The 16,218-nt window shown below is 38.4% G+C and overlaps 1 protein-coding gene across 1 annotated transcript in view; it reads right to left on the bottom strand.

The window, feature by feature from the left end:
• The window catches only part of SPRED1 (sprouty related EVH1 domain containing 1), a 117,109-nt gene that overhangs the window by 33,531 nt on the left and 67,360 nt on the right, over window positions 1–16,218 (bottom strand). The window contains exons 3-4 of the mRNA XM_050954855.1: window positions 5,984–6,152; window positions 4,322–4,371 (exon numbers count right to left, since the gene is read on the bottom strand). Of these exons, the coding sequence (XP_050810812.1) occupies window positions 4,322–4,371; window positions 5,984–6,152 (219 nt within the window). The remainder of the gene's footprint in view (window positions 1–4,321; window positions 4,372–5,983; window positions 6,153–16,218) is intronic.

A 16,218-nucleotide genomic window follows, 5' to 3' on the forward strand; every position in this document is an offset into this window, starting at 1 on the left:
ATTTCTAGGGTTTTGATAGTTTTAAATAATTAGGCGTTTTATAATAAAATGTATTATATGCTAAATATTGTATTGTAAATATTGTACAGTAAATTCTCACTTAAAGTCGCCCCAGTTAACGTTGTTTCATTGCTGATCACTTAGAGAACATGCTTGTTTAAAGTTGTGCAATGCTCCCTTATAATGTCGTTTGGCAGCTGTCTGCTTTGTCCACTGCTTGCAGGAAGAGCAGCCTGCTGGAGCTAATTGGTAGGGGCTTGGAACCAGGGTGGACCGGCAGCCCCCATATCAATTCCCCACTCCCCTAAGTTCCCTGTGCGGCAGTCAACTGCTGGCAGTTCAGCTGTCCCTCCCTCCACTGCCATGTGCTGCTCCTGTCCTCTGCCTTGGAGCTGCTCCCCAGAACCTCCTGCTTGCTGTGCAGGGTGGGGAGAGAAGGAGGCTAATGTCAGGGTATCTCCCTTCCCCCCGCCCCTGAACCCCACTTACCCCATCTCCATGGAGGGGAGGGGACTACATGACAGGACTCAGGAAGGAGGGAGCGAGGAGTTACTGTATTGTATTGTAAAATATATTACATGCTAAATATTACAATATTCTTACTGCACAAGTACACAGTCTTTTTGCGGGATCTGTGTAATATGCGATGATTTGAGAAAACTGCAAAACATCGTTAAAAAGGTGGATTAACAGTTAAGAACTTACTACAAACATCAGCAAAACATCTTTGAAATCTCAGTGAATTTGTCTAGCATCCCAACTAACAAACAACAATATGAACTGCAGAATTCTGCTTTATGGTAAAAAACAGTTGCAAGTACGGAGTTACTGCGCTGATGTGAATTTCAGGACACTACTTTTTGTAGTAACATCTTTATAAATTTAAATACAAGTCTACCCCCTTGTATTTTAACTACAGATTGCAAGGATGAACTCTACTGGACATATTACAACAAAATTCTGGTTTAAAGCAAGTGGATTATGCCTCAAGGATTAAAATAAATATTTTAGCATTTTCATCTCTGAGCAAAGAACAGTTCAGATTAGGTCAATTTTGGGGCTTATTTTTTAAGATGTATCTACCAATATTTTAAACACTCTCCTGCTCCTCTCCTCCTTGCCTCCCCATCCCCAATTTCTTTTTAAACTAAAGGCTTATTGTGCACATATACTGAGTCATTAAAATTTAAGCACATATCAAAGAAAGTACTACCTAATAATTGGAAGAGATGTCTGGATTAGAACAGTGGAATGGGTATGAAGCCTTTTAAGATATAGTGCAATAAAACCAGATGAGCCCTGTCTCTCCAGATATTTAGCACAGGAGCTTTTGTCAAGGAAGTGAGTATAGACCTCTTCATATAGCAAACCCCCTAGAGTCCAGAGCTGGAGCACTTGCCTTGACAGAAGAGAGGTTAGGCTCTCAAACAAGGGGGCGGGGAATTTAGTCTAGAGGGATAGGGTTGAAGAGTAAGCAGATTATGTGGTACAATCAATGAAATCATCTAGTGATGCTGCTGTTATGCTAATCCTGCAATGAAGTAACACAAAAGAGCACCAAGCCCTACAGAGGCATTGCTGTACTGAATCTAGGTGAAATGTGTTATTTAACTGTAGTCAGACTAGTAGATCTTAGCGTGTGACAGATTCCCAAACCCTTCTAGTCCATAGAACACATATGGATAAACAGGAAGTTCAAAATTCAGTCAGAAATTTGCCCTGTGCTGCAGCTTCAGCAAGAAACTCCTCATACTTCAAAGGGCAGAGCTACCTGTTAGCAGTCAAGAAGCAATAGGGCATAGCTGACGCATTTTGTTCTGCTCCGTGTGACATTAGTGCCAATTATTTAATCTAATTTGCACATAACCATAAACTTAAACTTCTGATCAACTCAATGTGCTCTGAGTAGTGGTGGTGGTAGAACACGGAGCTGAACAAAACTTAGCAGTTGTGGCATGGGTAGGTGGGTCCTCAAGGGTATCTAGAAGCCTAGCTGGGTGGGGTGCTGCTGTGATTCCTACAGATAATGGTACTGGAAGTCAGGGAGCTCATAGGTGAACTTGGTGCAGCTGACTGTGGGAAGGAGAAGGAGAGCATGCAGGTGCCTGAGACTAGTATAGGGCCTCTCACCTTGTGGTTGTGTGCTTCCTCCTCAAGTGCTCCTTCTTTACTGGGATGCAGCAAGGGGAACTGCAATAGAGAGGGAGCCTGGCTGCCTGTTCAGAGACAGAGTGGCCAAAACAGAACCTACAAATAAATGCTTGCAGCGTTCCCACATAGGGTGACCAGATGTCCTGATTTTATAGGCACAGTCCTGATTTTTGGGTCTTTTTCCTTATATAGGCTCTTATTATTCCCCCCCCCCCCGCCCCAATTTTTCACATTTGCTGTCTGGTCACCCTATTCCCACAGCATAACCAAATATGTGAGATTCAGTCTGACCTGCAGGAATATGAGACAGGGTGCCAAATGCAAGACTGGGATACTGTACTGAGATGAATTTTATCTGTAAACTCAGACTAATTGCTCTGAATAGGGGTAACAACCATCTTTTGTGAAGGAAACTGACTCTCCACTCTCCCTATAATACAAGTAATTCTATCATTATAAACTTGTCTAAATTATGTTAGTTTAAAATATATAAAATGTTAATGTGATTTTCCCTAACAATATTATAAAGATTATTGTTCCTTCTATCTATACTTTATAACAGTGTCCTCAGACTGTGGGGTGTGCCCCCTTTGGGGGGGGGGGGCGGCACAAAGGAACATTTTGGGGTGGGGACATGTGTCAGGGACCAGGCCAGCCACCATGGGAAGCAGGAAGGGAGCACCACACAGCCCCGCTCCGCCCTCAGCCCCACTCCACTCCCAACTGCAGTTCTCTTCTGCCCCCAGCTGCAGCTCCACTCTCTGTCCTCAGACCAGCTCCTCCTCCTTCCCATTTCTGTCCCCAGCTCCATCATCAGCCCAAGCTCCTCTGCTGAGCCAACTCTGCTGTAACAGACCGGGGCTGGGGGTGAGCGGAAACAGATTCCCTACTGGTAAGGGAGTGGGGGGGAAGGGTGTGTGACAAGAAAAGTTTGGACACCACTGCTTTAAGGAATATCCATCTTTAAATCCCTATTTTATTTTGTTATAAAATTAGATTGCTCTTGCCTATCCACTTGCACTACAATCCTTTTTATACACTGGAATTATATAAGACCCTTATTAGTAGTTTGTTTCTTAACCAGGACCTCAAATTATGCAGGTAGTCTGTTAATCTTATCTTTGTCATTTTGTGCATCTTATGTTCTAGCTCAGTATATTGGTAAAAAGGCAATGTGCAGCACCAGAATTTAATATCTAAAAACAAAAATATTTCCTTCAAAAAGTTCTTTTAGAATACCATCAGATGTCTGAAGTCTTTAAGGAGAACCGCATATACAAAAAAATAATCTTTTGTTTAAATAGAATATCTGAAAAGGAAAAAAGTAACCAAAGATTTTCTTTGTATTTGCTACAATAAGTAGTTGGGACTTACATGCATACTTATAAATGAAGAAAAGCACCTATGCTTTATACAGAGGTGACATGGGTTTTTAATTATATAACTTGGTAGTTATTACTACATATCAATTTCAGAGTACTCAATGGTGTCTGAATAAGGAGGCTTGTTAACCTCTAATCTCATCGTTATCTATAGAAATTGCTGAAGAACAGTCAAATAAAAATTAATCCTGTAATGTTGCTAGGGTCAATAAAACCTTTAAAAGATGTTTAGGGACAGCTTTAACTATGGCACCAGCTTTATTTAAAATTATCTGAAGTTTTCCAATATGATCAACCTGTTTAGAATGGGCTTTTCCCACTGTTTCCTCTATGACTCTATTAAGTTGTGTTGCACCGCCAAAAACACAAACCAAACAAAAAACCCCACGATCCTAATTGTGCCCAGTGACAGCAGAGTATACAATACCACAATGACATCCAGGTCAGCAAATAAAACTGTATATTTTTTAAAGACCCTGGCTCCTCTGCTTTTCTTTAAATGTTACCAGAGGATCAGACTTCGTTTCAACAGGATATATGTTCCCTTGGAACAGACGACAAACTTTTGGACTTTTAAAATGGCAAACCATCTCCTTGTTTAATATGTATTACAAAGATATGAGATGGGCTGGATTATAAACTACTTTCCAAAATAATGAATCTAGGAAACTCACTTTAACTAAATTTAAAATACTATAAGTACTAGGAAGAAGTGGCAAAATAAAATTACAGAAGTCAATCGTCATTTGCTCTAAATTATGTGAGTGGTATAAAGCTAACACACTTACTTGAAAGTCATCTTCAGCCACTTCAGCATCACTGTGCAATGATGGACAACCTGTGGAAAATGAAAAGGGCAAAAATAAACAACATTCGTTTTACTTCCTTCACTATATATTGCTTCAATCATTCCATCTGAACCTCCAATAACCACCTAGGATATAAAAACTGAACTAAATACTTAGATCTTTAAATAAGTAGATAAACTGCTTTATCATTTATGGTGACAAGCCTATCATACAGGTTCCTAGTACTTCTGCTGCTCCTGTCAGCATGGTCTTCTAACTAGCCTGCAGTTCTGCTTTGCTATGTTCTTACCACAGACTATTTCGAGTCACCTACTTATTTGTTTTTCTCTCCTTGTCTTGTAAAAGCTTCTCCCCCCACCCCCGCAAAATCTCTACCATGAATCAGAATTAAGAAAGCACCCTTTTTTGGATTAAAGATTTTACAGAATTTTCAAGCATTAATATATTTTGTGCTACTCCCTCATACCAGAATTTTGCAACTCCCAGAATTATGCCTTAAGCTGCATGAATTGGTAAAAAGGCAATATGTTGCACATACCTAAAGACAAAAATATTTCCTTCAAAGAGTTACTTTGGAATACCATCAATAAGTGCACACACACAATACACAAGCATAAACATTAAAGGGAAAAAACAGTGTGCTCAAACGTTCACTGATTAGTCTTGCATTTTCTCTCAGAGCTCAACTCATGACAAGTCTTTTTAACAGAATAAAATAATTAGCATTCTGCCTTTTACTTGCTTTGCTTCATGTGCATAAAAAAAAACCAAAAACAATCTCAGAAGGATATTTACATAGAATATCAAACTCTCCATTGTTTGACCTTTCCTTTAATATGTCTGAAAGGGACATTCCCTCCCTTTTCCATTGGCAAATATTTTTTTGCCTCCTCCTCATTTATTGTGTTTCTACCTCAAAACAGTTTTTGTTTTACTGTCTCTCTTATGCATCAGTTTCTATGATACAAGCATAGCCCCAGGACTTTGTGTCAATTAGACCAGTGCTTAAGATTTTTCATGAGACATTTTCCCACAGATCCTTCATAAAATTCATGCATGAAGTTACTTTGACAACATCATTTTAAAAAATTACTATGAACTAAGCATCCCAGCAAAGAAAGTAATCTTAAAAGGTATCTGACCATTCAGCTACATAGTTCACATGCTAAGAACATATAGTTTGACATGCCCCTAGAAATACTAGTGTGGATCCATTGATATATACAAAACAGTATCAACAAATGGGAATGACGGACTTGTAGTTAAAACATAGGACTGGGAATTTATGGATATGGTCAAACCAGTTCCATCGCAGGCCTCTGGCATGATCTGGGTAAGTCACTAAACCTCTCTATGCCTCCGTTTTCTCATTTGTAAAATGGAGATAATGCTTCTTCATTACACAGACATGTTTTGAGAATTAGTTCATTAGCAAAACATTAGGACCTTAGACGGAAAGTGCTAGAGAGAAATTCAAAAGTATTACTAAACTGTCTAACCATTACAATTATAGCATACTGTGGAACAACGCAAATGTTTAAGTACTTAACAGCATTACATCAAAATTCTTTTTATGGTAGAATTTCACAGGGTAAATACAGATATGTTTTAAACAAACAAAAGAAAACCCCCAAGACATACCTTGAGAGATATCTTCTACAGCTCTACGGATGCCTCTGTCAAATGCTCGTGCATCAGCAGGACTCTGAAATGTAAGGCCAAACTTCTTGTCATCAATCTTCCAGTGGTGAAAAGTTGGGGTAACTTTGTTGTAAATGAGGTCCTTCTTTAACGTACATTCCAAAACCACCTTCCAGAAATTAAGAGGAAAAAAACTGTAATTCTCTGAAAAAATCACAAATTTGTAAAGAAAGGATATTCAGTATACATCTTTGGAATTTTACTTGAAAAATGACTTCTTAAATACAGTTAACAAGTCCTTGTTTAATTTCTTCCCAGTACAAGCAAGCAGTTTCAACTAAGGCCAGGTCTACATTAGAAACTTTTGCCAATATAGCAATGTCACTGAGGAGTGAGATTTTTCTTCAGTGACATTTCTATACCAGCAAGAGCCCTAGGTTTGGCATTATTTTCCAGCATGAAAATGCTTTTGCCAGTATAGCTTATTTTGCTTGCCAAACCAATATAAGCTATAGTGCAAAAGCACTTTTTTTGCCTGTATAAGCTGCATCTACAGAAGGAAGATTTTGCATAGCTCTATTACAAAACTTCAGTTACTTCAGTAAACTACTTGTATACTGTTTCAAAGCCATTTATCTCTACCTTCTACAGGAGAAGTCACTGGACCCAGAAATTAATACGGTAGCAAGAATGAATATCTGTAAGTAAGACAAACCTATTTAAAACATTAAAGAAAATTAAAGCTGAAAACAAGCAGGAGACAGACAGCTGCAGTTTTGCACTCTGTTTGCTAAAACAGCCAGAAATATCATTAAAAAAAATCTATGATTTGTGTTATATACTACGTTTGGAATAAAAACAAACAGTGATAATATTAAGAGAAAGGAGAATATAAAGACAACATCTGACCACAAAAATATTTCAGGCATATGCAGGCAGTTTGTCTAGTTATTAAACAATACAATCTTCCTATCACTCTGCCATTTTTCTGTTTTAAAGTTATCACACAGTAAGGTTCAGTTATATTACATTTTTTGCTAAAAAATGTCAATAGTGAACAAGCTGTAACAGGAGCCTTATTATCTCATGTTTTCACAGCGCTATTTAAATTTAAAGCACTTCATGAAAAGTTGTTACATACTATTTTTTTTCTTTAACCCTGTCAGATAGTCTTTTCAGAATGCTAACTTCAGCATTTGTTTTGTACAACATAGTTATACAAACATATGAAATATAAAATCTCTTATAGTAAATGAAAAATAAGGATTGTTTTGAACACAGTATTTGATTAAAGAGAAGACTTGATCAATGTTTTCTGCATATCATTTATACCCACTAATTATAAATACCTCTTGAAAGCAAAATTCTGTTTCCTTATACCTCCAAGATTCCCTCATCACAAAAGCATATTTCCCATTGGATTGCACTATTTATATTTTTTTTAAATATAGGTCATTTGCAATTTCTGGGGAAACCAACACAGAAAATAATTTGCAAAGATTACAGTTAAGAAAAAGAGTGTCATTCTGGGCCATCAACATGTTGTGTAAGAAATATTAGGTTCTTAAGCCAATCACTGGCATTTTTCTGATGACAAAGTCCTATATTTAAAACAGCTCTGAAGCAGACAACATTAATTGTTAGACTACCTACATTAGCCTTCCTTCTCCCAATCCAGGATTGTTCCCCAGTTTGTTTTTTTTTTTAAATGCTTTGTCTAGTTGAAGCATGTGATGTGATGGAACTTCCTTTGCTTCTCTTGGAAAACCATTACACAGTTAAGGTGAATTTAGGACTATTTATCTTCCTATTTGGCCTTTGTATTCTTTATTCATCCCACTTTTCAGACTTCAATTGTCTTCTATCATCAATAATTACTCCTCTCTATGCAATATTAATTTTAATTTAGATCTTTTACTCTTTCCTTACATTCCTCTTTAGATTCATAATTATTTTTGTTGCTCTTGCCTCAACTCCCTCCAAATGGTTGATACTGAGGTACGCAATTTTAGGTATAACTGTCTGCAAAGAAAGAAATTATGGCTTCTGTCTACCTGCTTTTACATGTGCATCAAAAAACTCCAAACAAAAGTGTGATATGGAAGCAAAGAGGAAAAAAAAAAAAAAAAAAGGTCTATTTTTAATTTGCAGCCCACTGTCACTCTATGTCTCTTTTAGTACTAGTGCTTTGTAAGTTTCTTCCTCCAGCTCAATGTCTTCATTCTGGATTGTTCCTCTTCTTCCCCAACATTAATATTTCTTCTTCATTTTTAATAATATATCACCAAGTCCATTTGTATTATTTTTGTGTCTTATGTTGTTCAAAATGCCTCCCAATCTGGAACCAAAATTATGTTGTTTACACTTGAATCCACAACGAAAGATGTGAAGTACAGGAACATTGATTCTGGCAGTACCTGACTGGACATCTGCTCCCAGCTGTGTTAATTTAAACACATTGGTAGATAAACTTAAATGAAGGGGGGAAAAAAATCAGTGCTTTAATTTTGATGCTAACATGTGAGGGAAGTCTATTTCGAGACAAAACGTCCTTTACAGTAGCATTAACCACCTTTTGCTGAAAACTAGCATTTCTGGATGGCAAGAATGCTTATACAGGACACATTAGCACTGAGTCAACCTCCAGGCTGCCTATAAATTATAATACTATTCATAAATCCAGACTATCACCTGTTCAAAAGAAAGGGGTTTTGGTGTCGTCCCCACCCCCCTTTGTTAAACTGTTTTATGGAATATCTGTTTTTTATAGCACTCAATATATTTCTCTATGTGAAATACATATAGGTCCCTCACTCAGTTTAGACACTAGGATAAAGTCTAAGTTGCAAGCCCATTGCCAAATATCCAAATTACTCCTGATGCCCTATGTTAACCCAAAGGCCCTGTTTTCCCCATCTGCAGCACAGAACAGAAGAATCTCTCACTTGCTCTTAAAGTTCCCCAAAAGAAGCACAATGTCAAGAATGCCTCTCTCATTTTCTTAAGCCCACAGATAACTGTCTGTGCTAAAGAAAAGTAGTTGGGGATTTTCAGGAATTCCACCTCCATGAAGTGCTTAGAGATCTTTAGATGAAAAAAGAGTTATACAAACTTGTTAGGAATTATGTTTATATGGACCCATGGAGAATCTACTTTTTTCAGCACGCGTCCCTGAAACACCAGCAGATTTCTGGTTCGAATGAAGCAACATTGCTCCATTTCTATAGTGTCTGGTCTTGCCCATCAAGAGTTTGAACTGTCTTTCGGCATTCAGTTATGCCAGTTTTGCCAACACTCTGCAATTACCCTCATCCTTCTTGTTGGGTGGTATGAAGGCCAATGGCAATACATGTAGGTGGTACAGGTAGATATCCTTGATCTCTGGCAGATTTCGTGGCTGGAATAAATCAAGTAGGTACAATCTGGTCCCACATCTAAAACGGTACTTAAGACTGTCACCCAAGATTTGAAATTTTCCTTAAAAAGTTCCCAATTCAATATAATGCCATGATATAATTTTCCAAAATAGGTAGAATAAAAGATTTCATCCTGGAGAAGGGAACTGTAGAGAAAAGCTCTTTCAGTAATGGGTAGCATGCTTATTTCTCTGGATTAAAGAATCAAGCTTCCTTCTACTTCCTTACAAATATCTTGGATTCTTCCATTCTTGAAGTGTTTACTAACTGCTCATCTGTCTTAATGCAATAGTCATTCTGGAGAGACATACAATATTGTGCCACATCCAACAGGATATCTATTTAGGTCCCTGCATATTCTGTGGTTGAAGAATTTTTCCTGATCCATACAATGCTGCTAAATCATGCCGTAGAATCTAAATTTTCCTTAAAATAGCTACCACCCATGTTTCTGAAGATAACTCGGGAAACATGAACCAAGTTTATATCAATGCAATTTAGTCTTCCCAAGCCTGCAGATATCCTGAAACATAGTGCTGATTTGTGAACTGGCCTGCTAATAATAAACGATTAACTCAAGCCTAAATAAGACAATCTAAATATCAATACTTATTTCTCTACTGTGCTTTTCCCACAATCCTGAATTGCCTATTCTGATGTTTTCCAGGGGCACTCAGGGTTATGAGGCAGCTCACTATCACCTACCCATAGTATAAGGACTGTGTCTACAGGGGTCAGCTCCCTGACTCCATCAAGAAGCCCCTAGGTCACATTTACAGATGTCATGCGGCTAACAAAGGTTCCAGCTTCCCCACCGCCTACTCCTAACCCTGTGTTATGCATGTCAATTTAAAAAACCAAAAAACCAAAAATCTGTGGTATACTAAAATATGAAGATGTGGGCATAGTCCAAAAACTCGGTTTAACAGGGGCTACTGTTTTGATTATTCATTTTGATACTGAATAAAAACCCTCCACTTGAATACTCAGTTGAAGCTGATGCAGAATTCTGTTTCATATACCATAATCCAAGGACCTCACTCTCAGAAGTTAGGTTCCATTTGCCATATCATACATATAATTTTGCATCTATGTGGTATAATGAATTTTTTTTAAAAGATAGAATTATTAATTTGAATTTTCTGTATAACTTTTTTGTTTTAAAAGGATGATTTATTAACCTACCATACCAAAAGCTAAATACTTATACTTTCAGATAAGATATACATAATTGTTTCCATGATTCTGGCCAGAAAAATGTCATTTTACTACCATCAGTTATTGTTATCAGTCTCTAATTCTGCATCACATAATACTTATTATTTTTCCCTAGTAGAATGTGTGCATATATATTCAAGAGACAACATGCAAGTGTACATGTGTAAGTGTGCCGTGAAAAGAAATTATTGCTTGCTAAATTATCATGCATCCCAACTAGCTTAGATTTTCAACCTGAATTAACATTTCATTGGTTTGAATGCCATAATCTCATAACAGTTACAGCAGAAAACCTATAGACTTCATCAGAACACTCAATGGACAAAACACTAAAAGGTTATAAAAATAAAACTATTATACCTTTTACAAATACAAACAGAATATTACTTCTGTGTAGTGCAAGTCAGAACCATTTTATATAAGGAGTATATACAGTCTCAAAGTAACAAGGTTTAGACCCCAGAAGCAGAATATTAGCAGAGATTAATAAATTCTTAAGTACAGTAACAAAGGGATGTGGTTTTCTTTTCTATCATTATAAAAAGCAATATTCATTTTGTGTGTCTTTGTTAATTGCCATTCTCAAAAAACTTTGCTTAAATTGGCAAAGGTGTTCAAGGCAATTTTTGACCTGGATAAGCAAGTCTAGCCTGAAATACAAGTTACAAATTCACGCTTTCAAACAGTTAAATTTATTGAACACAAGATTAACATTCAAGATACCTGTACCACTATGCAGAAAAAAATTTCTGTAAGTATAAAAAGACTTTTTATAGTATGCCTCAGAACTGAAAGCTTACTTATATGGAGATATACCTATCTCATACAACTGGAAGGAATCTTGAAAGGTTATTGAGTCCAGCTCCCTGCTTTCGCTAGCAGGACCAAGTACTGATTTTGCCCCAGAACCCAAAGAGGCTCCCTCAAGGACTGAGCTCATAATGCTGGGTTTAGCAGGCCAATGCTCAAACCACTGAGCTATCCCTCTCCTCCCCACCCCGCCCCCATTCTGCTTTGAACATCTTTGCCAATTTAAGCAAAGTTTTGAGAATGGCAATTACCAAAGACACACAATTAGCTTCTATCAGGAAGCTAATTAAGAAAGTTACACAATCTAATTGGCTTCCAGTTGTGCTTCTAACAAAGTAAATCATTATACATAAGTAGACACTGTCTCATAATATATCACAAAGGGCTCAACCCTGCAAACACATATGCATGTAATTTTACTTGTATGGAGTAGTCTGACTGAAATCAATAGGATAAATGAAGCCTTCTATCTAATCTCAAAAAAATCACTAAAATGTGGGAAAGAAAGCAAGAAAAGCAGAGAGGTTTTACTTTTTTGGGAAGCTGTGTAGGCACATGTAAGAGAATAAATGGTGACCCACTATGCTATTACAGCAATCTACCTACAATCATGGGCTATAATTATATGCAACAGAAAAATACTTAGGTTTGCCAGAGTGAGGTCACCTTGGTCAAATGTGGCTATAACCAATGCTAGGAAACCTTCTGCTGTGTTGCACCAGTAACTGCCACAATTGGCAGGGCATACTTCGTAGGATTATGCAACTACGGTCTTGTTTAAAATGTGCATTAGACCTTGCTATAACTAGTTAAAAATTTCTAAGGACTAGAGAGTCAGACACCCTTATTCACGCTGAGCACCTTAGTCCTTGAGTAGCCCAACTGATTTCAAGATGCTCCCAATTTATGAGACTTCTTTGGGTGGGGTGTAATTGTCTATAGTGCATTTATACAACTCCATGTAAAGAAAGGCTTATGGTTTGAAGACTGACGCCACCTATGGGAGTCTCCCAAGGAGAACAGGGGAAGGAGAAATCCTGTGCCTGTCTCTGTCCTTCTGTTTAGAGGACTAAGGCCTTCTGCAGATTGAGATTATAAGGAGGAAGATGACAGGGCGCTAAATCCTCTTCTTGAGGCACATGAAATGGGAGTACCCCGTTTGGAATCCACACTTTGTTTCAACCTCCTTCAACTCTGCAGAAAATGCAAAAAAGTTGCTCTAGAAGAAAGTCCAGATAGAAGGAAAGTGTTTCCATTTGCTTTTCACATGGATTGTGTTGGAGGAGGAGAGAGATGTTTTTGTGGAGGGAAACAGCAACTCCTGAAGCAAGCCTCCTTCTCTCGGCTCACGAGAAGGAGATCTGAGGTTTGAAAATTTTCTAGATAGAAAAATTAAACCCTTGAGGGAAGGCACCCCCTCATGACTCTGAATTTTGGGCATAGCCTTCTCTTGTCCTGTGGAGACAAACATTCCTCTTATGGTGCCACTCTGTTTTGCTTCCCCTTTAGAGTATCTCTCCAGACAGAGTTAAAAAATGGCTGACTCCTTGCCTGCAGATTTGTATTTGTGAGAAAAGCCCCACTGGGGGGTAAGGTCATGAAGGAAGATTCTGCTGTTCCACCCAAGAAAAAAATATAGCCTAAGAGTTTAGGCAGACTGTGGAGGGGCTTAAAACAAGGCACACAGACTGTGCCCAAAGTGGGAGGTTTAAGCCATTTGATTCCCCTATCATGCGTTACTGACACCTACTCTGGATGCTCAGAGTAGCGCTCCCTCTACGTCATTTTGGAAGTTGGAAATCTACTCTGTATTTGGTGGTGACACTGTGAACATCAGTTTAGGCATCTTAGAGCAAGACTTGCTCTGGTTCTTCAAAGGCAAATTAGCCACAACCACTCAAGGGGCAGAAGGGCTTGCTGGAGGCAACATCTTGTCTGAGACAATGTACGCTCTATTCTGCAATGGGGAGGGGACTGAGACAAACTCCAGGGTGAAAGCTAGGGAGGGACCCAGTTCCTGACCACACAAGACACAAACCTCTGAGTCCATCCAGACCCTGAGGGGTGAAGACAAGTTACCACAGACTTGTGACTTGCTCTTATGAGTTTACCTGCCACGTGACAGTGAGCAGAGTATACTAGTGACTGAATTTACGGAGAGAGAATAGGGGCCACCCTTGTTCCTGTGAAGGACTCCTCTAGAAGCACAGCTACCATTAGTTTAGAAATTCATTTTGTTGCTTTAGCTGATTTGGCTCTGCAGCTTGTGCACCAAATCTGTCTTCTGACAGCTGCAGAAGCAAAATAAAAATTGGCTGAGTCTTCAGGGGTTGGGCTACTTCCCTTCCTGTAAGTCAGGATAGATAAATATCCGTGATTTCTTTGTATATGATTCTAGTTCTTCATTTTCTTCTCTTAATTTGGGATTTTTTTTTACTTGTTTATTTAGTTTCTTAATTGGTACCAGATTTTTAGAATTTATGTAGTTTTATAACCTTCACATTTAAATAAAATGCCCAGGTTTGCTGAGAAAGACAAGTCCATTGCCTCATTAAAATCTTTACTATGATAACATTAACTCAAAAGATGAAACAGGTAAGCAAGTGGCTTGTGCTATGTTTGCAACTGACACCATATGCCAATAACTTGAACTTCTAGCAGTCAAGAAAGCTGAAATACTTTGACCAAGCCATACTCCTTCAGGGTTTGCAGCATATAGTCAATGGGACTTGTGCTCTTAAAAGCACATGAATATCCTACCTTTAGGTGTCTAACTCCGGGATAGGAGCCTAACATTAGCCTTCTATTTTTGAAAATTTCGGGCTATGAAAGAAAAACTTCAGACTAACTGTTAATGTATTGGAAGACTAAATAACTTTTCATTGCTAACACCAAAGCAATTTTGTTTTGAAAAGCTCTCAATAAAAATACAATCATAGTTTATGATGCTGAAAACACTTATGCACATGCTTGACTTTAAGCACAGGCTTAGTCTCATTGAAGTCAACTGATCTATTCAAGTAAACAGCATTATCTGTCTGCCTTAGCATTTGGAAGACTAGGGCCTTACTTTTCAATATTTTGTTTTTTCTCTTTAGTGGTTTTGTAGCAGTCAAGTAAGATATCCCACTATAGTAGCATTTTTAAAAATTATAAATGGTGGTTTTTAAAAAGTTTTATTATACACTTTATTCTCAAGTTGCAATAGAACTAATTTTCAAATTAGGTTCACAAAAGCCTCAAACTCATCTAAATTGCTCCACCCTGTAACAGAATGCTGAAGACTCATTCAAAGTTCTCTCACACTAGTGTCGACAGATATGTTTACTAGCTATTTACAATAAACCCTGTAAAAGAAAAACATTTCCTATTTGTAATACTGTTTTCCCACAGTTGTGTGTTTGCTCCTTGTTATTAGAAGAAATAGAAGCATTTATTTTCTGAAGAACATTTAGTATGAAAAGATAACAAAAAACCATGTAATTTATCTAGTAAGAGTAACAAGATAAATCAAACTTTGGACACACAATCCAATATCCTGCTTAAAAAAAAAAATCATTTTAGCATAATTAAACAAACTGTAATAAGAGGAAGTTACTCACCTTGTGCAGTAACAACGGTTCTTCAAGATGTGTCCCCCTATGGGTGCTCCACTCTAGGTGTATGTGCACCCCTGTACCTCTAACTGGAGATTTTTGCTAGCAGTGTCTGTTGAGCCTGTGCATGTGCTCTCCCTCCCTCGTGCTCTGCCTAGAGTATCTAGCACTGTGCTGGCGAACCCCCCCCCCCCACTTCCTTCTCCACCACAGATTCCTATAGAGAATTCTGAAGTAGAGGGGAAGAGGGCAGGTTGTGGAGCACCCATAGGGGGACACATCTTGAAGAACCATCGTTACTGCACAAAGTGAGAGACTTTCTCTTCTTTGTGTCCCTATGGGTGCTCCACTGTAGGGACTCCTGAGCAGAACCCACCACTGGAGGCTGGAATGGAGTCTGTTACTACAGAGAGTACTGTGGAGTCGAAGACAGCATCGGGGGCCACATAGTGTTCTACAAAAGTATGGGTAGAGGCCTAATTTATTGTTCTACAGATTACTGAGATAGGGATATCTTTAGAGAATGTGACCAAGATAGAAATTGACCTTGTGGAGTGCATATGGACTCTGGATGGAAGCAGACTGAGCCCTTGATAACAGTGATTAATGCAACCAGAGACCCATTTGGATAGTCTCAGACGATATCACAGAGCTTTCAGATCTTTCTGTGGATGAAAGGAGGAATTTGGGTGATTTCCTCAAGTCCTTAGTCCTGTCCAAGTAGAATGCTAGTGTCCTTCTAACATCTAGCATATGCAGAATCATTGCCGCAATGTGGTTCTAAGGAAAAAAAACAGAGAGCTGAATCTGTTGATTCATATGGAAAGTGCAGAGAAAGTAGGGAGAAAATTGGGATATGGCCTTAGAGTTACTTTGTCTTTAAAAAAGGCCGTGAATGCTGGGTGTGCCATCAGGGCCACTATTTCTCCTATGTGCATAGCTGAGGTGATGGCAATTAGAAATGCTGTCTTCATGGACAGGTGTAAGAGAGAGCAAGTTGCCATGAACTCAAAGGGAGGTCTAGTCAAAGCCCTGAGAACTAGGTTCAGATCCCAGGCTGGAGCAGGTGGTGTCACAGGCAGGAAGAGATTCCCAATGCCTTTAAGGAATCTAAGTGTCAGCAGGTGAGCAAACACTGAGAATCTGTCCACCTGGCAGTGAAACGCTATTTTCACCACGAGATGTACCTTAGGAG

This window comes from Gopherus flavomarginatus, chromosome 5 (assembly GCF_025201925.1).
Source record: "Gopherus flavomarginatus isolate rGopFla2 chromosome 5, rGopFla2.mat.asm, whole genome shotgun sequence".
Classification (NCBI taxonomy): domain Eukaryota; kingdom Metazoa; phylum Chordata; order Testudines; family Testudinidae; genus Gopherus; species Gopherus flavomarginatus.